A 23,411-nucleotide genomic window follows, 5' to 3' on the forward strand; every position below is an offset into this window, starting at 1 on the left:
GAGGGAGAGAGATAGAGAGAGAGAGTGAATGAAGAAAGAGAAAAGAGAGAGAGGTCACGAGGCTGACCGACTGACCGAAAAAATATCCTAGTTATTTTTATATAATAATAATAATAATAATAATAATAATAATAATAATAATAATAATAATAATAATAATAATAATAATAATAATAATAATAATAATAATAATAATAATAATAATAATAATAATAATAAATCAGCACATTAATAACAACAAAAGAAATCCTGTTCATCATCCATTCTTCGATCCAATCATGCACACGCCCCACACATATACAAAGCTGATATCAGAGGAGAAAAGGTCTCGAGTCGGTTATTCACAAAGGCAGCACTCACTGTAACCCCCTCCCCCAAAGACAGGAAAAAAGAAAAATGTAACAATCAAAAGCTGTTTACCATGCAACACTTAAAACAATTATATATATATATATATATATATTAAAAAAAAGAAAATCGGAACTGTCGATTTAATTGAGTGCATTTGCACAATAAAAAATAGAAATAAAATAACTAAAAGCAGATTCATTTGCATTGCTGTTAAATATTGCAAACTGGACTGTATTCATTCATAAACTATCCAACAGATTGTATATAATCGAATCCTTTCTTCTTGCATCGAATGAATATGTGCTGAAAATGCGATAGTTTCTTTATGAGATCTACGTATTGAAAGTCTGAAAACAGAAAGAAAACTCATCTAAACACACGTGCTACATGCAGAAAGCATCGAAAACCCGTTTCAGAATCAAAGCCCTCTCGCTAAATTCATTACAAGAAACTAAAGAAAATCCTATTCGTTTTTTAGAATTCCGTTGGTAATGATCGAAATTAGCTTTCAAATATTTCAAAGCAAACTTACATTTCTGTCGAAAATCCGCACATTTTTTGTAAAAGCGACTTTAGCCGATGTGAATAAAAAATAATAAGACGACGAAAGCGAGCAGGAGACCTTGTGAAAATACAAACGAGTCAAAAAGGAAAATGTCCACAAAAAGCGTAGAAAATGTTGAAAGAAGCACTTGGTTCCTTATTAAGGCGAAGATACAATATTTATTCCGTGTCTCCTGGGATGCTCCGCTCCGTCTATTGTCCTCCCATTCCTCAGTGCTGATGCTTAATTTTCAAAACTTCTATATTACCAAGGGACCTACGACATCAGCCGAGAAATACCCTGCAAGTACAAAATCCGTGCGCCAGCCCCGTCCGTGCAGAGGGGAGACGCTCGCGTTCCGCCAGCTTTCTACCGTTACCGAGAGCGCGCGAGGGGGGACTTTTCCATTTCTCTCGCTTTTTGAGGATTTTAAGGCATTTTTATTATTATTCGATCGGGCCAGAGAGGAGCGGGAAAAAAAAGGGTTACTTTGGAGAAAGCACAATGTCAGCGACCTTCCCCGGACTTGTCCACGACGCAGAGGTAGGCTCATATATTTACTTAACAACAATGAATTTATCCAACTATAGTAGGAACAGCAGAATAAATAGAGTTTGCTTTAAAAGCATTTCCAGGTCTGCTCTGAGGAGCTGGGATATAACGTATCGCATGGATAAAAAATAATATGCATGGAAGGAGAAATGCTTCTGAGTGGAGCTGCCGGTAAAACCGGGGCTTTTTATTAGTGTGTGGAAGCAAATGAGGCTCGGTAACAGTGTGATTAGAACATTTTAGGGCGGAACACTCTCCGCTGTGTCTCACTCTGCTTACCTCCCATCCAGTGTGAGCGAGAGAGCTGGGACAGTAAATTTGCCAGCAGCTCGGTAATAATAATAATATATAACAGCACGCCTTTTAAAAGGCTGCGAGCAGAGTGACAGGCATGCCAAAGGGAGGAAAAAAATACCGATGGCTCCTGTTGCCTCGCTTCGTTCCCCTCCCGGGCGTGTGGAAATGACATCTCCTTCAGGTGGTTTAAAGTGGAAAAAACGCTTTGAGTGTGTGAGTTGTGTTTTTGAGTGTGTTTGGGAGGCAGAGAGAGGAGACACCGGCTGATGCTAAATGACACGGCTCATATATTTCCCCGTCTCTTTATTATCTTGTAGATACGTCACGACGGATCAAACAGCTACCGGCTCATGCAGCTCGGCTGTCTGGAGTCCGTGGCCAACTCCTCGGTCGCCTACTCCTCCTCCTCCCCGCTCACCTACCCGGCTCCGGCGGGGACGGAGTTCGCCTCGCCCTATTTCTCGGCCAACCACCAGTACACTCCCCTGCACCACCAGTCCTTCCACTACGAGTTCCAGCATTCTCACCCGGCCGTGGCCCCGGAGGCCTACGGGCTGAACTCGCTGCACTCGGGCCAGTACTACCAGCAGATCCACCACGGGGAGCCCGCGGACTTCATCAACCTGCACAACGCGCGCTCGGCCCTCAAGTCCTCGTGCCTGGACGAGCAGCAGCGGCGCGAGCTGGGCTGCCTCGACGCTTACCGGCGCCATGACCTGTCGCTGATGACGTCACACGGCTCGCAGGCCTACGGCGTCGGTATGCACCATCCGGACCAGAGGCTGCTGCCCGCCGCCGGCCTCGGTCTCCCTTCGGCCGCGGCGGACGACCTGCAGGTACCGGCGGCTTCCTTCTCTCGCCCGTCCTCCTCCCCAGGCCTCCCCCGGCCTCCCTCTGTTTAGTACTGCTGCGGGTACAGGTGGTGCTAGCAGCACAATAGGCCGGAGCAGAGCTGCTAGCTGCCACAGACACACTGCCCCAGTCTCCTGCCCCACTGGCCTACTATTGAGAAAGTTTCCCCCCTATTGTAGCAGCCACACGGCAAATAGAAAATATTGAACAGAAATACAGCGCCAGATGTCTGTCTGTCTGTCTGTCTGTCTGTCTGTCTGTCTGTCTGCTCGCTCCATGGTCTGTTGTCTCCAGAGCTGTATGTGGCTATAGGTTAGCTCCCTCCATGCACTGGCCTGCTTTGGGTTAAATCACACTGGATATCATCTTGAGATAATTTGGTTGCCAAAGCAAACGTGACTGTACACCAGACTGAGTAAATGTCAGCTCCAGCCGGCCCAGTCCTCTTTCTAAAGGTTAATTGACTGGCAGTCTATGCAATCCCATTGTCAAATCCGCCCTTTATTTTCCCACAAACACACGTGACCCATATTTTACATAATTCTTTTCGATGTAAAGAAACGGTCGAGATGAAAACAGAGTCGCACGGTTCTTGAGTGTGTGTGTGACTGAGTGAGTGTGTGTGTGTCCGGCTGTCTGCTGGAGCAAAGAAAAGCCGCTGGTTGCTCTATTCTCCGGTAAAGGGCGGATTAACGGATCGGGGTTCAGGGCACAATGGGCAACTCGAGCACCATAAAGCACCATAGTTTATCCAATTACCGACTTAACGTCAATCAACTTTGTTACTTATGCAGCGACATCTGAGCTGGTTAAGACGCGGCTCTGGTTAAACACAATTTAACACAGTGACACATAATTTCAGTCACGTTAACTGTTTAACTCAACTCGATAAAGTGTCGCTTTTATCTACATTTTCTGATGCCACTATTGCTGCCTAATGTTTTCACTAAATGCAGCAATAATAATAAGTCGTGCTGTTGTTACGTTTTAAAAATATTCAATGTTATTTTTATACAATTACACCCAAACAATAAGCAGATTTTTAATTTAATATTAAATATCGTTTTATTTTAATTTATGCATTTCACCTTATTTAAAATGTGTGGCAATAAAGCCTCAGGATGTAGATGTAAAATAAAAATTGCTTTTGTTATTTTTATTTTACATTTCTGTCACAATTGACTTTTTTTTAAAAAAAAATGTAATATTTCTGCAACGACTATTAAATTCAAGTATATACAATTTATTCTGCTCACTCACTGGTAGCAATGATAGTAAATCATATATTTTTAAAATTATTGTTATATTTTCATTACATTTTAAACAATTACAACTCAACATATTTTTTGTTTACTATGTATTTACTGTATTAGTTTGACTTTATTTAAAGGGTGTGGGAATATAACCTGAGGATGGTGACGCAAAATCAAAAAAAGAGGAGTTATTTTTATCTTTAAAGTTGCTACATCAATTGACTATTTTTATTTTTTGATTTGTGATGTGATTCAAGGAGTTCAACTTCATGATGATGACAACTATTTAACTATTTGTTCTATCTATTTAACATTATGATGTTGTATTTATGACTGCAAAATTAAGAACGCCTTGTTGCATTTTTTTGTTTGATTTATCTAGCTTAATTTTATTTTTTATTTTATATTGATGATGATGATATCGTTGATTATTATTATTTTTTATTGTTAGATTTCTTTCTCTGCCCATGGTGCATATGTGAATGGTTAAGGCAGTATTCAGAGTAAATATTAGCAGTGTGTGGGACATAAAGAGCAGGTCGGAGCTTTTATTGAGGAGAAGAAAGAAAGGCTCGTGAACCTGAGCTTGCACGCGGCGGATGTATGAACGGAACAGATGCGCGCCGGTCTCGTGCAGCCCGGTCGCATCTTTGAGCCCGTTAAAGAGATTTTCATGGTGAACAAAAGCAGCTGCCACACCTTTCCCCGTCGCTAAGCTAATTCATGCAAGACCTCCGCGTTTTGTATATTGATTTTATAATCACTTTAGCTCCGCAATAGAAGAAAAGAAACAGAGCAGGAGCTGGTTAAGAAAGAGCCGCAACAAGCTCCTTTTTCCAGTTGATTTTAATCAGGCACTGCTGCGTGGGCCAGGCCTCGAGGCTCGCACGGGGGATTAAGTGTTTTCTGAATAAAAAGCGCGTGTTCTCCTTTCTTGATGACATCGTTGATAGTGTGATCTGCACCAAAATGGCTTCCATGCATGCAGGCCTGGATGTATGTTGCAGCACACGGTGATCCGCCAACAGGTTGCTGCTGCTGCTGCTGCTGCTGCAAAACTCCGGACACTTGGTGCTCATTTGTGAGTCTGGATGGGTTGTGCTGTCCTCGGTTATAGCCTGAAGCCTCTCAAATTAAGCTCGTTTCTGGGTGAGCCGTGAGCTGCATGATTTATTTTTACTGTGCCCTCAATTTTACTCAAAGTCTGCTAAGTGATGTACACTTTCTAACAAAAAGGCTTCCACCACTAGAAAATTGCTCAGAGGGCATCCAGTGCAGGAGGGCCGCTGTTTGGACTTCAGGTGCCTTTTTTTTTAAAAATGTTGTTACTGCTGAACTTTAAGAAGCTTCCAGGATGTGGTGGTGCCCAACATGTGGGTAGGGGCTCTCCAAAGAGGTCGCAAGAGAAATGTGAGGGGCCATGACATGATTAATGATGGAAAGTATTAATATGGTTTTATAAGTTATCTTGATGATGGTGCGTTAAGGTTTACGTGGACACAGTGGAACTTCGTGTTGCGCGCAGTTACCATCCTGGCATTTTAATCACCCCACCTTTTCGTTATTCTGATAGTGTCACCTCAGTGTGTGTGCTGGTGAAGAATGACTGCACCCACGAACAGAACAAACCCAAACAAGCCATATTCCTTTCCTGTGTGTGTGTAGCCTGGTAGCTGGTAAACTGTGCTGCAGCATTGTTTAAAAAAAAGAAAAAAAAACCATAAACTGCGGGTGAAGTGATTTCACCTCTCTGCTCGTCCTAATGAGTGCGTGTCTCCACAGGGCTCCGTGGAAGCGCAGTGTGGGCTCGTGCTGAACGGCCAAGGGGGCGTCATCCGGAGAGGTAAGGCCCCGTTTCTTCTCTGTTGTTGCACCGGAGGCCGTGAACGCTCACGGCTCGACACGACAAGACAGCGAGCAGACAGACAAACAGGCGGAACACTCCTCTCTTGTCTGCTGTCAACGTGCTACAGCAGGAACGGCAACATTTTCTCGCCTATTTAAACACTAACACACTGTACAAGCGCACAGACAGAGCTCCCCACTCCCACTGTCACTCACTCCTACAGCAGTCACACTGAACTCCGTCTGCGAGGAGTGTGGAGACAATTAAAATGGCATGAATTAATATGGCACTGAAGTGACTGTGCAGGTCTGACACGATAAAGCCACTTAAATGTGCGTTTGACACATCCACAGCCTGTCACATACAAGCCTACCTGACAATGCACTCTTTCTTTTTGATGCAGTCACACTTTATTTGTGGTTCACTTTCCATACAAACGCAGTGTAACGCGAAGTGCTTCACAGAACAAAGGGAATATTTTAAAAAAAACCTGTGAAATCTATATTTCCAAAGTGCAAACGTTATTTAAAGGTAATCATGTTTGATTTTAGATAATAAATTTATTATTATCGCCTTACATCTTCTGTCAAAACAACACAATTTAAGAAGTAAACTAAGTGCAGTATGATAGAATAAAGAAATAAAAAATAGAAAAATAATAACAGCAGAAGTATATTATTTTAAATTTAGAAAGGTTTGGGGTTAATATCACAAACAAATCTAACATTGAAGTAATTCTATATTCATATCTGCATAGATTTAATTTAGTTTAGTTTTATGAATAAATACACACGGATATAATAACCTTGCTGATTATTTACCATGCAATTAGCTGCTTTTGAGAAATATCTTCCATTTAAACAATACTATTTGAGTGTGTTTATGTAGCTCTGATGTACTTGCTGCTCATTATGAACCTGCGTTTGAATCAGAGCCGCTGTCTGAGGCTGCTGGGGCGGCTCAGGGTGGCTCTTCGGGGGAGGACGGATGGGCTCAGCCTGCAGCGGGGCTCCGCAGGCCGGCCGGCTTCCTCCGGCTTCCTCCGGCTCAAGCACGCTGTGGATCTGCTCTTTGCCGCATCAAAGCCTGCTGCTGTTTTTTAGCGGGACTGTGTGTAATTTTCCACACAGAGAGGAAGGCTGTGTCTCGGGTTTAATTTTTCATCAGCTCTGCCTAGGTGTTGGGGCTTTTCTCTCGGATTGACGCGGGAATCCCTTCGCTATCACTTTCGGTTAATGGTGCGCCGTATTTGGCCCTGAGCTCAGCCGCTGCAACCATCACAACCAATAATCTTTGCTTTACCTCCCGCTCCCGTATCGATAGCTTCTCTCGCCTCGGGCGCACGCTTTGATATGCTAATGCCGAGCGGGGCCCCGGATTCAGCCGAGATCATATTAATGTTGTTCTTTCTGACTGCGGCTTTGGCGGCATGAATATTCACATAACCTTTTTCAAAAGAAAATCACTCAAGAAATGCGGATCCTACTTAGGAGGAGTCGTCTGTGTTTTTAATCACCCTGCTCTCCCTCTTCCAGTTCAGCTCCAGCAGCAGCCGCACTGATCAAGCTGATCTGTCAGACGCGCGCCCCCGCTACTACACCCGGCGCACGCACATCTCTCTATTCTGTCAAGACATTGGCGGGCTTTTTGGAGCTATAAACATTGTTGTTAAAATATGAGGAGAATGGCATTTGGCCCTTGTCTCTTTTTCTTTAATTTTCGTGGCAAACTCGTAAAAGGCGCTTGATTCCGCGTGTGATCCCGCCCGCCGCTCGCGCCGCAGCCCGAGGCTACTCTCCGTTGCTTAAATACCGTTATCGCCTCTGGGCCCGCGCGCTCCATTGACTGCACTACCGGCAATAGCTCTTTTCGATTGCCCTTGGCAACATAAAATACAAACTACTTTGAATCAAAACATTTTTAGGGGAATTAATATGATGTGAACCCGCGGCTTTCACAGACGCGCGTCCCTGTCAGAGTGCGTGAGTCTGACAGACAGCTTTGCCCGGTTTGTGTCACACTTAGACAGCCAGACTTGACGCGCGCACATGCACACGCAGGGGTTTAACCAATAGTATCAATCGATTCCCTCGACCTGCTCCGGTCCGTCTGACAGGCTGAGAGGAACACGGTCCGTCCGGTGGGAACAAAGCGGTGCCCGCCGGACTACAGCCGGCTTTTGTTTCCTCTCCTTCCCGGTGTCAGAGCTGCTGTGTGCGCAGAGCCGCTGTCCACGGTGCTGGAACTGGATGACAGCTCTGACTGCCTTCCTGCGGCCACAAAATAATGCCAATCTAGCACATTTCTGCTGATTGTGAATAATAGATTCTGAAAGAAAAAAAAAAGTAGGTTACAGCTTGTCATATGTAGGCCTTAGTTGGTGGCCAAAGTGATGCCCCCCCCCAAAAAAACCGGTGTGTGCACTCACTCTTCTGTCGTTCATTTTGGCCTAAATGCCGTCTTTTTCCTTCATTTCATCATATTCAGCACCGCATAATAACAAAGCGACACACCCTGCTGTTAGATTTGATAATGAGGCAGATGAATAATAGAATATAGCCTACAGTACATCAGACAGAAACCTTGCGTTTCAGCTGCTTGGGACGTTAGTTCAAGTGAAAGTTTAATAATAATAGGCCTACTCAGAGCAGTCGATATATATTTCAGGAGGATCCAGTAACACACTGATTCAGATGCAATTAATAATGTGAAAGAGCCTTCACTATCACAACCACAATCATTTATTCACACATTCAGGAGCCTCAAGTACACAATGAAATCAACTTGGCGGTGGAAGGTGATTAAATGAAGGTTTTGTTTTCCCCTCTTGGGATAACAGCAAACACTTCTTACATACAGACAAATATTGAGCTGAAACGGGAATATAAATATATGTACATAGTTTAAATAAAACTACATGTAATATTGAACTAGTGAAAAGGAGTGTGGTGAAGTGCAAAAAGAAACACATGATCATGGCAGTGTGACTGAAGATACTGGATGGTGTGAGTGGATTCGTTTTAAATTTAAACAATATTTAAACATATATTGTGTTTACGGCTATACGGTGAGGAGTGTACACATGAGCTGTGAACTCACAAGATGTGACTATTCAGTGAAATTACCCACAATTTTTGGCATTTAAGAAATTCTCCTGTTTCATATGATAATAAACCTTCTGGTTTTTTGGAAAAATAATGACAACTCTGGAAAAAATGATATTGTAGAGATGCATGGTCAAAACAGACTGCATCTTTAATGTATATTAGCCTTGAAGGCAATTGCTGAGATGATATAAAGTCTAATAAAAGATTTTAATGTCCTCACACAGGAGGAAAAGTTCAAATGGGGAAGCAATTTTCCTCTACATTAACTTTCCACTTGAATCTTTACTGCTGTAACTATCTGTGCTCAAACATTATTACATTATTGCACCAATAAATTGGAGAGGATTCCTGACTGAGCTGCTCACAGCCACATATTGTAGTTTATTTTTATAATTTATATCATGTCGTGAATGATATGTAGCACTCTTTGAAACAAGAACCAAGGAGACCTCATGCAAAGTGTGTGTGCACAGCTAAAGCCACCCTCTATGAACAAAGGTGCAAAATAGTCTCAATGTCTGCACACTTGTCCCAGAGGTAGCATTCACGGAAGCTTAGAACTTTTACCCTGAAAACAAACAAACAAAAAAAAAACACATTTGTGTGTTTTATAAAAAAGTAAATGTTTCTAACTGTTATGTGAGCACCATGAATCCAACACCAGCACACTGATGGATGCAGAGTTTGGGTTGAGGATACATTTATACTTTCATTTTTATTTCCAGACCAAAATGTGCATGTATCTTTGGAGTGAAGCCTTTTCAAGGTCTATATTGATTTTTATTGGATACATTCAGTATAGACCTGAAAGCATCTACATTAAAAGTACAGAAAAAGGTGTTGTTGCTCTCGTGATAAAAACAAGTACAGCAGGCTTTCGTTGTTTGCAGGGTAATTGCAAATGAGGTATCGATCCCATAATACATATCAATCAAATAATTGCTGAGATTATTAATTGTACAGAACTTAATCAGTATTGTATGTGATGTGATTGCAGTTAGTTCAGTGCTGGAAGTTTAGTCTTCATGTTTAAATACAGTGGATTTTTAACATTTTTGGTGGGACATTTCCTTTAGATTTATTTTTTCAGCAGTATCGCTAATTAAGGGCATAATGTATGAAAAGACGAACAGCAACTCATGATAAACGTGTCCCCACAGCTCATTCTGAACCATTCAAACTATAGATTTCATCCAAAATAGTGGACATTATTTTGTTTTGTGTACTGGTAGCAAAAACTAGCACCAGGGCAGAAACCTGCTGCGTTGCTGCTTGCTTGTGCATTATTTCAGTTTAATGTTAGCTATTCATGTTACACAGAAAAAACAAGATACATTGGAGAATTAGCTGCTGTCGAAATGAAGGTTGTGTAATTATGGGCTCAATCATATGTCAGTGAAAATATAGTGTAAAATTTGTATGTGCAAACAGATAGAATAGCTTCATTTTAGTACGACGCACCAAAGTGGGAACAAAGTGCCGATAACAATACAGATTATTAGAAATGAAGGGAACCAATAACCAATACTTGGACTTAATATATAATAGCTGTGAAATCTAAAATAGTAGTGTAAAAACTTAGAATAACACCAAGTCCAACAGAAAAGTTCATCAGCCTTGTTAACTTATATTTTACATATGTTTAATTAGAAGCGAACTTTCCATATTTATTCTTTAGAGTTTAAAACAGACTATTACTACAACTATTACTTGACTGGTAACCAATTATGCAGTGATATAGATGAAATGTTGTTTGAGACCTTAGTGCGACTGAAGATAGAGGGAAACAGCTGCATCAGAGTCAAAATAGCACATTTTTAAACTCAATTATTTTAATAGGAACTGATGTAAAAATATGATGATCAAGAAAACCTGAAAAATGCTTAAAAAATCAGCCAACAGTGGGTTGATCCCAGTGGGAACATGTCATTTACAGTTTCATAAAACCCTTCAGAACACTTGTATTATATGCTATACTGTAATAATATTACTTCTTCTGCCAGTTGAATGAACTAGTCTGTGACCAGCTCAGAAAGCAGATGCTGTTCTATATGAGGACATAATCTACACCCAAACTCTACACATCCAATGATGGTTGAATGAAAAGATATTTCCTGGTCAACTATGACTTTAAAATCTCAAAGTTTTAGTGATGCTGCAGCTTGTCTACGTTGGACCTAAGAGGTTTTGTTGTGTCTGTGTGCAGGGGGAACGTGTGTGGTGAATCCTACAGATCTGTTCTGCTCGGTACCGGGCCGACTGTCGCTGCTCAGCTCCACCTCCAAGTACAAAGTGACCATCGCTGAGGTGAAAAGAAGACTGTCCCCGCCAGAGTGCCTCAACGCCTCCCTACTGGGCGGCATCCTGCGCAGGTCAGTACAGCGCACACACAGGGCACAAATCTGACAATATATGAAGGAAAAACTAAAGCTCGCAACAGCCTCTTTAGTGCCTATGAATACACCTGCTGTGATAGAAGGAAGTATATATATATATACTACTGTTCAAAAGTTTGGCGTCACTTAGAAATGTCCTTATTTTTGAAAGAAAAGCATTTTTTTTCAATGACAGTAACATTAAATGATTCAGAAATACAGTCTAGACATTGGTAATGTGGTAAATGACTGTTCTAGCTGGAAACTGCTGATTTTTAATGGAATATCTACATAGAAGTACAGAGGAACATTTCCAGCAACCATCACTCTTGTGTTCTAATGCTACATTGTGTTAGCTAATAGTGTTGAAAGGCTAATTGACGATTAGAAAACCCTTGTGCAATTATGTTAGCACATGACTAAAAGTTTGCGTTTTCACAGAAAACATGAAATTGTCCAGCAGTGTATGCTGACTTAAAGACAAATTAACCTGTTTTTAAAGTTCTCTTCCTGCTGCAGACATTTCCTGCAGCATTATGGGCCCATATGCTCTCATTTCATCTTGTTACAGAGAGCCTTTCTCACACAGCTGTTTATAGCTTTAAAGAAATATTTTAAAATTTCAACTACAACTTACTCATTATGAGTCTAAGCCCAAAATATCCTCTCATATATCCTCTCATAAATCACAAACCCACTGCGACCACTGGCCAGTACCTTAATGAGTTTAAGGCAAAATGTTTAAAGCATGCGAGGCGTTCAGGATCATCTCTGGGGGGGAGAAACCCAAATTTCCAAAGCTATAAAGCTACAAAGCTATAACAGCAGCAAGTTATATACAAAGTGTGTAAGTGTCGTAGTAATTGGGTAGGGAAAGTAACAGGAACACCTGGCAGGATGCAGCAATTAATTACATCTTGCCACATCAATCCACAACTAATTGTAGCACAAAAAGACTCAATAGCAAGGGAGCATTACTAGATATCATTAGATTATTGGAATGTTTCTGCTATTTTCTGTTTCATCTAACAGCAATATAATTTAGAACCAAGGAGTGTGATGAGGGGGATTTGAACATAGTTTTTTTCAAGTGTAAATCTGGCTAGTGAGCATTGGAGAGTGCTGCCTGGGTCTTTGCAGCCCTCAGATGAAACAGAGGGTAGCTATATTGTAGCGCCTACAAAGACTATTGTAGGCGAACGAGGGCCGGGGCTGCACGCGCCGCCATGCCCAGGGAGCCAGAGGGAGGCGAGACCAGGCCAAAGCATGCCAGGATCAGAGGAACCAGAGGAAAGCAAGAGTTGCCAGCACTGTATTATTGATGAGGCGGAGAGAAAGGGAAGGGGGGAAGAGGAGAGAGCGAGCTCCGAGAATATGGCTGGTCCTACAAGATGAGGCATCAACAAAAAGCAAAAATATAAACTAATAGACGCGTTGATCTTGTTTAGAGTGAAATAAATGGCAGAAATAACAAAGAGATGATGATCTGTAATATGCTGTCATCATATTTCTGTGCTCATGTTGTGTCATTTCTAAAAGTCTCACAACCACAATCACCTTTGTCATGCTGCGAAAAACAGAACAAGCAGAAAGTTGTTCCACGTTCCAAAAAGAGCTTTAAAGTTTTAGGAAAGAAGTACATATGTTTTTAAATATTTCACATAACAGATTGATAAACCACAGGGATCGTTGTTCGTCTATTTTCTAAAATAGAATGTCTCACTCTGGGTGTAGAAAGAGACGTGAAAAGGCACAGTGAACCTATCTGTGTATGAAGAAAGCCTATCTAATATATAATGAGTTGACATGTTTTAATTATTTCACTCTTTGATTTAGTGCTTAGCTCTATGGCTTTGTCATATCAAAGTAAATCCATATTCTTCCATCCTCATTTGCAAGGCTCAATTAAACATGGCTTTTTGTAGAATAAAGAGTCCACATGGTTTTATTTGCATTTTGGCTCTGAGGTTGATCAATGCTGCTGCTGCTGCTGCTGATGATGATGATATGTGCTCCAGTTATTCAGTCTTTTGCTGTCTGGTAAAATGTGATTGTCTGATGATTTGTGACGCAAAGTTGTATTCTACTTGTCCCCAGAGCGAAGTCTAAGAATGGAGGCCGGTGTCTTCGGGAGAAATTAGACCGGCTGGGCCTCAACCTGCCTGCAGGACGGAGGAAAGCTGCCAACGTCACACTGCTCACCTCCCTGGTGGAAGGTTGGGATTTCAACTTTACTTTTCAATTCACCCTGTGATATATATATATATATATATACATTTCATATTCCAGTTTTTAAATTTAACCCTGTAAGAGACCACCTCATCAGTCCTTTGCCTGCGTCTGCGTTCAGGTGAGGCGCTCCACCTGGCGAGGGACTTTGGCTACACCTGTGAGACAGAGTTTCCCAGTAAGGCAGTGGGGGAACATTTGGCGAGGCAGCACAGCGAGCCAAAAGAAACCAGCGCACGCAAGAAAATGGTTCTGGCTACAAAGTAAGAATACACACATACATTCACACATATGGGCAGACCATACACACTGACACATAAATACAATAACGACAGCTGAAACTTTTGCTTGGCAGGATACAGTCGGCTTTATTGTCAAATCCTGCTGATGTGAATGCTTTCCCTTTATGCCCATGAATGGATGTGGCAGATCAGAAGGGCCAGATATATCTTGGTGTTTATCTATTAGTTTAAGGGAAAATGACAATTAATGAAAGGGTTGGAACAGGTCCAAAATTTTTCAGTTTTGATTTTAAATTCAATTTCCTTAAATTTTCCCATTTATAGCAGTGACAGTCAGTTTTAATAGGGGCCGTGATGAAACTTACATTACTCACATGAAATAGTCAGTATTATCGTTTGCATATATATATATATATATATATATATATATATATATATATATATATATATATATATATATATATATATATATATATATACACACATATATATATGCTCAACAACTGTTCCTAGGCTGCTTTTTAATTGGAAGATACCTCCAGTTCTATCAACGCATCAGTAGGCCTCTAACAGGATTCAGTGTTTGTTGTATCTTGGCCACCTGATTGTCACCACTACCATCCATGTTGGAGAAATTATTTGACAGAGAAGTTCTTGCACAAACATTATTGAATATGCGAAAACTAAAGCTTTAAAGCAGTGGAGGTGGAGGTTTGGTGAAATGCGAAAATGTAAACTTGCTGCTCAATAGGGAGAAATTGTTGTCGGGTCCTACACTGAACAACACATACAATTTCATGCACAGAGCATCTTTCTGCTGTATTTGAATTTTAAAATATTGTGTTCACAAATTTCTGGCTACAGGGCATGTGTATACCTAACAGTAGGAGCTGCATTTATTGTAAATTCTCACAAGTTGCACACTGAGTACTGAATGTGCTGAGGGGAAGCAGCTCCCACTCTTTTCCTCATACAGTAGGTTGATTTTTTTCCAATAAAGTTAGCCCACCAATGATTTCAGCGCTGACTAAAATCCTAACAGACAGCTTGGACAAATGTTAAAAAACAATTCTGACTCTACATCTGCAGCATTGTTGGCATCATGTTGTGAATGTGTTTCACTTGTTTTTGAACAACACATGACCATGAACTTGTCTTGTTCCTGCATGTCCTTCAATTGTTTGCTGGGAGAAACAACTTAAAAATATGTGTGGGCTGATCCAAATTGATGAGGATGGGGGAAAAAAGACTCTGTTGCGATGGTTGTGTTGGAGACAGATGGTAAACCCTCAGTCTCTCCTTCCTTCTGTCTCTTCAGGCAAATCTGTAAGGAATTCCAGGACTTGTTGAGCCAAGATCGTTCTCCTTTGGGCTCCTCCAGACCGACCCCCATCCTGGATCTGGACATCCAGAGACATCTCACACACTTCAGGTAACACACATGTTACATGAATTACAAAAATAATGATAAAAATAATCCTGAAGGATGTTGCCAATTGTGAGTCAATCTCCACACGTAAAACCACTGAGCGAAGACAATTTTCTTGCAGAGCAAGAGCTCTATGTTTTGTCACTGACGTATTTGGCATTTTGGAAAGATGCAGCTGTGCAGTTTGATTCTTGGCACAAATGATAGAGGAGGAGGGAACAGCGCCTTGTTAGCAGAAATGTCACATCTGTGGCGTCACCATTTGCAGAAAGTTTTATCAGACCTCTAAAGGGAGATGTACTGTGGACCGCTGGGCAGAGAAACAACATGTGAGCTCAGTTGTATAAGCACAGTGGCAGATTGAACAACAGCATCTTTCTGGCAGCTTAAGGGTCTAGGCTGGGAGATGAGCAGGTATTTAACTGGGGATGAACCTGCCTGGAGAGCTTAGTGCAGATATAACAGCATCATTCACTATAAGGGATTCTTTAAAACATTTACCTTTCTGTTGTTATCCAGCAAACTTATGCTGCTTTTACGTTTTCAAAGGATTTGACAAATGTCATGATGAGTTTACTTAATTGAAAGGTCAAATAATTGTAGACTGACAGGAGAACTTGTTTTATAAATGTCAAATAAACATACTGTGACTATTGGTCACTACAAATACACAGACTGGATTTTGTAGACTGATACAGCTTCTGTATGTGTCATAGTAGTCATGTAGGGTAATGGATTATGTCTCAGATTAATTTCATTGTTTTGTATTGTAACTGTCTAGTTGATACGATTTGAAAAAGTAGTGAAAAATGATCACAAGTTCTGAACAAAACATTTACTTAAAAAAAAGCAGCTAAAGTGAGAAAGTAGAACTGGGAAATATTTGGGATTTGTATCAAAACTTACTTAAACAGTCATTGATTATGATAGCATTTGCTTTTTGCTCGATCAATTTGTTGATTATGTGCTAATCTGTATATTATTTGTGTAAATGGATAATATTCATGCCTAGTATTTGCTAAATCACATGTAGTCTCCAGTGTTTCCCTGTGAACTGTTGTGCAAACAGAGTAGAAGTAGTGTTTAGACCATCACAGGACATTAAAAGGCTTTTCTGACAGACTACAGAAACTCTTCTAGCATTATTTGAAGCTCCATAATGCGTGAGGAAGGTTTCACTGCAGGTGTGAGAAAATCAGCATGACATCGGCTATCAGTGTCGCAAACCCTCACTGATATCTTGAACCTTCATGTCCTTTGCTTTGTCATTGTTCTGATCATTCTTTCCATCTCCTCCCTGACAGTCTGATCACTCACGGCTTCGGCACGCCGGCGGTATGTGCAGCTCTCAGCACCTTCCAGACAGTCCTGAGCGAGATGCTCAACTACCTGGACAAAAACTCGAGCGGGAAAGCAAGTGGGCCCACCGACCAACAGATCAACAACAGCTCAGAAAAGTCGCAGCTCCGGAAAACAGCTGAGCCCCAGAGCAAAGACGGGAAAACAGAAAAGACTGAGTAGCCCCCGCCCACTGGGTCCCCGTGCCTTGGAGCGCTGCATTTAGGAGTGTGTGTGTGGGTGTGCATGTGTGTGTGTGAGGATTTGTTAATTCCCACACATAACTTTGTCTTCTTTGGGACAGTTCATATTTATTGTTATTTATTTATCTTATGTTGAAATGTAACACTAACCGAAGTGTCCCAAACAAGACATCCTCATTTGTGAGTGAAAATAAGTCCTCCAGTGTGAGTGTGTGTCCTGACGAGGAGGAGCCTCGCCATGGAGACGGCTGTGACTCATCCAAGACTTTCTTTGTTTATTTATTCATTCTGAAAACATGAAGCAAATATCACAGTTTTTCAGGACAGGGAAGGTAACTGCCAACACAATGACACAGATTATACACACAAATTAGGTGTTGGGGGCAATTTGATGTCAATCCAGATAATTCAGGTGTGCATATTCTGCAAAAACACAAACCTCTTGTTTTGCAATAAATTATTAAGACAAATTTCTGATATCAAGCACAAAAGTGCCAGTTTTGCTTCAATTTTCAGCTGTCCAAAAATTGAAGACAACCCTGACACAGATATACACACACATACCAACACACACATACACCCCCTGTACTCTCCAGAGCACTTGACCCACATCAAGCATACATATTTTTATGCCGTACAATCAGTGCCATAGCAACCTGTGTGTTTACCATGTGGATGACAGAGAAAAAGAGGCTGTTTCTGGAGGTGCCACTGCCTGGGGTAGGCTACACTGTGGTGTGTGTGTGTGTGCGTGTGTGTGTGTGTGTGTGTGTGTGTGTGCGAGAGAGATAAAAAGAATGAAAGCGAGAGAGAAGGGTCCAACTCAGCCATTTTGTAAAAGGTGACTTTGCGGTTGCCGTCGTTACTCTTCCCTGTGCATGTCTATCTTTGTACACTCCCCAGATCGCAAGTTTAGCCAACACGAGCTCTCTGACCCGCTCATGAACATTTGTAAAGATATATATAAAAATTTAAATTACTTTTCTTGTAGGCTTTCAACTATATATATGTTAAATCCCTACCTTCTAAAATGCTGGTGTTCAATAAAGACAGTTGCTACGTGTTCTACAATTTACTTTTTAAGATGTGCGGCACACACACACACACACACCATAGAGAGAGAGAGAGAAAATGCACATTAAAACATACATACACTCATAAGGAGGCAGCAGAGCAAGCGGAGACTAAAGGCAGACAGTACATATCAAAGCCAGTGTGTGTGAATTATCCATATGGGTTCACAGTGTTAAAATTATAAAAAGCCAGAGTTCCTTTCTACTGTTGTGAGAGAAGGCTCTACCTACAGAAAAGTTCAAAGCCTCCTTTATGTGCATGAGCACATGTGTTTTCTTTCAGTTTGAGCGACTTCTGTCAGGTTTTCTGTTTATTTATATTTCAAAAAACAGAAAGAAATCTAATGATAAAACAGAGAGTGGAGCGGCTGCCTGCTGGCGTCTCCATCCAGGCTCCGCAGGTTCTGTTTACTCTTTAATATTCCAGTCATTTGAAAGGGGGTCACGTTCACTGCATACAACACAAAAAATGCGCAATCAGACAGGATGCATTTACAGTGATGCCTGCACTGGTTTGTCACCCCAAATCAGTGCAAGTGAAGCCTCAGGTGGAAAAGTAATGGTGGTAAAGAGAGATGTAAAGGAAGGCAGTGACACAGGTGCAGAATCCCAGAATATTCCCAGTCTAGCTGTTATTGTTTGGTCTGGTATTTGACAGATGGTGTTATCCTCCAAATACACACACATGCAGTCATTGCTTTCCCTCAGGTGTGCTGTTTTTTGGGGGGGGGTTTTCACAGCAATGCATTATTTCAAAGCAGCAACACTATGCTGTCTACAGCCACTTATTGTAGGTTTCAGAAGTCTGGTGGTTTGAAGACTGAAACCAAATGAACTAAAAGGCCACACTAACATTTTAACAACACTAAATGATACCGAACCTAGTGGTTAACCAATTCCTACTTGATGCTAAATTAAAGGTTCAATCACAAGAAGCAGAAGAGCAGCTTTCATGGATTCAGAGTTCTTTACCATTTTTTTGCTTCAATGGATTCACATATATTTGTTGCAAGCAGCCACCGTGATCCACTGGAATACTCACACACGCAAATATTCACCCATTTTCACACACTGTCAACAATTTTGATTAAAGTAATTGGCAAAGATTCTCCCATTTCCAGCAACTCAACCATAAGAATTTGCTGCTTTTCTGGCTGAATTCTTGTCGCTTTATATCAAAAACGAATAATTTTTGTAATGCTGATCGGACAAAATAAGCTATGCGAACATAAAACCTCTGCTCTTCAGAACTGTGATGATTTCTCACCACACAACAAAAAATACAAAATTTTAAATATTAAATTAATAAATTAAAACCTAATCCTGAAGTTAAGTGATAAGCCTGAAGTTGGGTTTCATTATAATGAATGTAATATATTTTAACATTTCCACTTAATGCTACAATAAATGTTCAATCACTAGAAGCAGAGGAGCAGCTTTCAAGGCTTCAGGATTCACAGATTCATGTAAGTTCCATTCAATTCCATTTTATTTATATAGCACCAATCCACAACATTATACTGTAGAGATAAACCCAACCGATCCAAACAGTTTTTTGGTGACAGCGTGAAGGAGAATCTTGTTTTTAAGAGGAAATAACCTCCTGCAGGATCAGGTTCAGGGAGGGAAAACATCTGCCTCAATCTGTTTTGGTGATGCATATCCTACTTTTTAACACAAAAGGGTTGATTTGAAGGTTGATCGGAACAGAGATCCTTGATTTACACTCAGCAGCATTTCTAGGTTGAACAAATTCAAGAGAGTGAAGTAACATGTAGAATTAACTAACTTTTTTTGGCATTTGATGAGCTACAGTATCGCACAGACACGCATATCCTAATGTTTTCCTTTTGGAGGTACATGAATCATTTTAAGTCTGGCGGGAACATCAATCATATGTGTGGTTGATATGGAAGAATCAGCCTAATATATAATCAAACTTGTGTATTTCCACGGCTGTGTGTGAAGATGTAACAGAGTGATGTGTATGAAGCAAAGCAGCTTTCTAAATTGGCTCTTTGATGGTTGCTGCATCTCACTGGAGGCTACGAGCAGCAACAAATGAGCACAAACATACGTACTGTACACACAGCTACGCAAATGCAAACATACACTCGGAGAACACAACTTAATCACACTTTTGTTTGCTGTTACTTGCGTGATAAACATGTAATCCCTGTGAAAGACATCCCTGCTGACCCCACATCAGAATAATAAACAGCCTGATCAAAATTAGCTGGGAAATGAAATCAATACATTGCCTCTACTTGAGTTTCTGTAAGCTGACAAACGGACAAGAATGAATCACAAGTTTGACAACAGCGATGCATAATGTGATGGGGAGGACGATGTATTATTCACACAGACTATTGATTGCATTACAATGCAACACTCACTTATCACCACATTAGGCATCAGAGAATATTTTCTCTTTCACTATTCTCCTCCTCAGCCTTCACCGTGCAATATTGTTTACGTGGTGATTAAATCCAGTTATATTTATGAATAATTTCATTGCGGTCGAGATCTTCTATGTGCAGCAAGGTTTAACATGCAGAGCACACGCTAAAAATGTACATCTTCAACTCAGAAATACATGCAATGAATACTGCCATTGATATAGAAGTGAATTAAACAGTCTGAGGTCTCAGTGGGACTATAACTCCAGCTGAGTGAGCCCCACAGTCACGAATACCAAACTCTGCTAACTTCTAAGCCCCATCTCTCCTGTCTCTCTCCTCTGAAGCTATAACCCTCCTCCTCTTCCCTGCTTCTCTGCTAAAATCTCTTCCTCCTCTGTCCTGATCCCATTCAGTCCCAAGAACATTCAAGGCCTGTTCTGCTCTGCTGCTGTCCTGGCCGTCACACACACACACACACACACACACACACACACACACACACACACACACACACACACACACACACACACACACACACACACACACACACACACACACACACACACACCTCAACAGCAACTGCAATTCATTCACACATACAGGACTCCGTATCCAAGAAGACAGAGCAGCCCGTTCACCATTAAATGAGGATCACCAGCTGCTGCTTGTATTGTTACATGCTGGGAGGGAAATAGACGAAGGCGTCGTAATGGAGATTGGTTGACATGTTAGTATGTACATGACTCTTAGCTGCGGTGCTATTGATGCAACATGCAGTTTTGTCTCTTTTCCTTCTCTTTACACACACATCCAACTATTCCTCTATTTGTTTTCCTAAGAATTAACAAACTAAAACTCGTGTTGCCAGCAGCAAGTCTGCCAAAATGGAAGAATGTGTGCAAAGATGGAAAATAATACAGGAAACCAACTCAAAATTACTGGTCTTGCAGCAGTAATCAAGAGGTATAGAAGAAGCTATAGTCCCACTAATCAGGGCCACAGTGGCCACCCTGCTACAATGACACCACACACACTGCACTATTTTCACAGTCTAGCTCTGAAAAACAAACACAAACGCTTTACACTTTAGACAGGGCTTCTTAGTGCAAATCAGAGCTTCTATGACAGCTCAGACTGTCTGAAGGGTATTGTATGCCATCAAACTGTGTGGACTGAGACATACAAAAAAGAACTTAGTTTGCTCTGTGGCACAAAACTGCTAAATTAACTTCGCTTAATAACATAAAAAGAAATCTCTGTGAATACTGGGAGCACATTCTTCAGATGAGACCCAGAAAAATTTGTACAGCTTAAATGATGTCCAGCATGTTGAGTGTAATCTTGGCTAAGACTACTACAGATAATGGATAGTCCTGACAGTGAAGCGCAGAGGTGGGAGTGAGATCCTATGGAGCTGCATAAGTGTTGGGGTGATGACACGTATAGATGGCAACATGAATTTATGTTGTCTTACTCAAATCCAACAGAACACCTTTGGATTATTTTTAGAGTACAGAGAAGGGCAGAACAACACAACCCCTCTAGCAAAGAGCAGCTGAAAAAATAGTCCCTGAAAAATGTCACAACATTTTTCTACAAATTTGGTATGCTCCACAGTGAGGAGGATTGAGTCAGTCATCAGAAATGAAAGTGGACATATGAAGTATTTAAAATAAATAAATAAATAAAAACAGGAAACGCTTGAATCTCAGGAATGAATGACTTACTGTGTTAAGTTCTCATTGTGGGGCCTGTTATTTTAATATAGTGTATCTAAAATGTTAGTTTTCATTTGACATCAGAGCAAATACTCTTGTTCAAGTCAGAAGTAATGCAGTTACTGTAAGGTGATACAGTTTTGGACCATATGTCTTTTAAGTGATCTGCACATCAATGTACTCACTACTGTGGTATACAGAATGTTACATTGGTGGACGTCTTGAGCCTGTAAATGTTTGCTTCCTTCAATGGAAAATGTTTGTCGACAAGTGTTAATATGATGATATTTAGTTAGTGTAAAAATGCATGGTTCTATTTTACCTTGAGCTGTTCTTCAGTCCGCACTGACAGGCTTTGTGCTGTCAAATCAAAGCTGAACTCAGGTTTCCGTTCTGCTGCTTCCTGCTTGGCATCATCTCTGTTCTGTGGTGTCCTAGCGCGGCCTAGTGGTCATCATCTGAACTGCAGCTGTGATGACGACACTGGATCAGGTTTGGAAAGAAAGTCGACAATCACATAGAGAAATATATTATCTTTAGATGTTATAATACTTGTGGAAATAATCATTGCATTAGATCATTATTAATGTGTATATGAATACATAAACACACAAATAATCTAATTTTTCTGATCAAAATTTCAGGGTCCTTTGAGCATTTGGTTATTGTTTTCGTATACACGGTACTTAATACAACACACCACATCTTTTTAGAAAATGTTGTCACTATTGCCCGCATGGCTTTCTTTGTGAAAAAAACAAGCTCACCAAAGTGAGGCTTAAAATGTATACACGTAGCCTTTTAAAATGTCATTAATTGCATCTACTCTCAGACGTATGTCGCTTTGGATAAAAATGCCTGTTAAATGACACTATAGAAGTGCAAATTGTGAGTGCGTCTGTGGGTCTTTTGTTCTGCTCTCAGTCACCACTTGTGAAATCATGACAGAAATACTCCACTGTTTCTCTATAATATGTCCACCTATTTATCACACTCATCGCCTTACTTTCCCTTGAACAACAGCCTTAGGTGTGATATGGAGGAGAGATCTTAAATGAAGTATGAGCTACATGACTTTGTGTCAAGGTGTTGTTGCACAAGTCATGCAATATGTCTCCCACAATGATCCTGAGAAAATCTAAAGGTTGAAATTTCATTAATTCATTCACAGACACATAAAACTGTTGTGCAACCAAAAGGCCTAGGACAGGTGGAATCAAACAGAACCATCAAAGAAATCTCACAGAAAGTGAAAGGGAGATGACTGTGACTATGTCTGTAAATGTGTTGAGCAGATAGAGCAGCATTAGTGTGGCATGTGTGTAATGTATGCTGATACATCATGTGTCAAAGCCCTGCAGGACAACAACCACAATCATGCCTCCAGACTTCCAGACTGTCAGGACATCTGTTGTTGCTGACAGTCATATGTCCTGCCATGTGTGTCTTAGTGTTGTTATGGATGTATGTCTATGTGTAAGACAGAGAACAGGATGGGTGGATCTTTGGCAGCAGGTCATTGCAGAGAATATGGGAACAGCCGTGCTCCTGAAACATTCATGTCTGGTATCTTCACTGTCAGTTTCTTTATATAAAACAT

The 23,411-nt window shown here is 40.9% G+C and overlaps 1 protein-coding gene across 1 annotated transcript; it reads left to right on the top strand.

Moving 5' to 3' along the window:
- Window positions 1-1,018: 1,018 nt before the first annotated feature.
- Window positions 1,019-17,689, top strand: tfap2d (transcription factor AP-2 delta (activating enhancer binding protein 2 delta)). Its single transcript, XM_023299703.3, has 8 exons — window positions 1,019-1,438; window positions 2,062-2,580; window positions 5,632-5,692; window positions 11,009-11,174; window positions 13,275-13,393; window positions 13,528-13,669; window positions 14,967-15,080; window positions 16,382-17,689. The coding sequence occupies exons 1-8, from the start codon at window positions 1,400-1,402 to the stop codon at window positions 16,596-16,598; spliced, it is 1,377 nt and encodes a 458-aa protein (XP_023155471.1). The 5' UTR covers window positions 1,019-1,399; the 3' UTR covers window positions 16,599-17,689.
- The last annotated feature ends 5,722 nt before the right edge of the window (window positions 17,690-23,411 follow it).

Source organism: Amphiprion ocellaris, chromosome 12 (genome assembly GCF_022539595.1).
Source record: "Amphiprion ocellaris isolate individual 3 ecotype Okinawa chromosome 12, ASM2253959v1, whole genome shotgun sequence".
Lineage (NCBI taxonomy): Eukaryota > Metazoa > Chordata > Actinopteri > Pomacentridae > Amphiprion > Amphiprion ocellaris.

Coding starts and splice junctions, on each gene's coding strand:
- tfap2d (XM_023299703.3), top strand. CDS start 1,400: ATGTCAGCGACCTTCCCCGGACTTGTCCACGACGCAGAG. Junction 1,439..2,061: donor GACTTGTCCACGACGCAGAG/GTAGGCTCATAT, acceptor ATTATCTTGTAG/ATACGTCACGACGGATCAAA. Junction 13,670..14,966: donor AAAATGGTTCTGGCTACAAA/GTAAGAATACAC, acceptor CTGTCTCTTCAG/GCAAATCTGTAAGGAATTCC.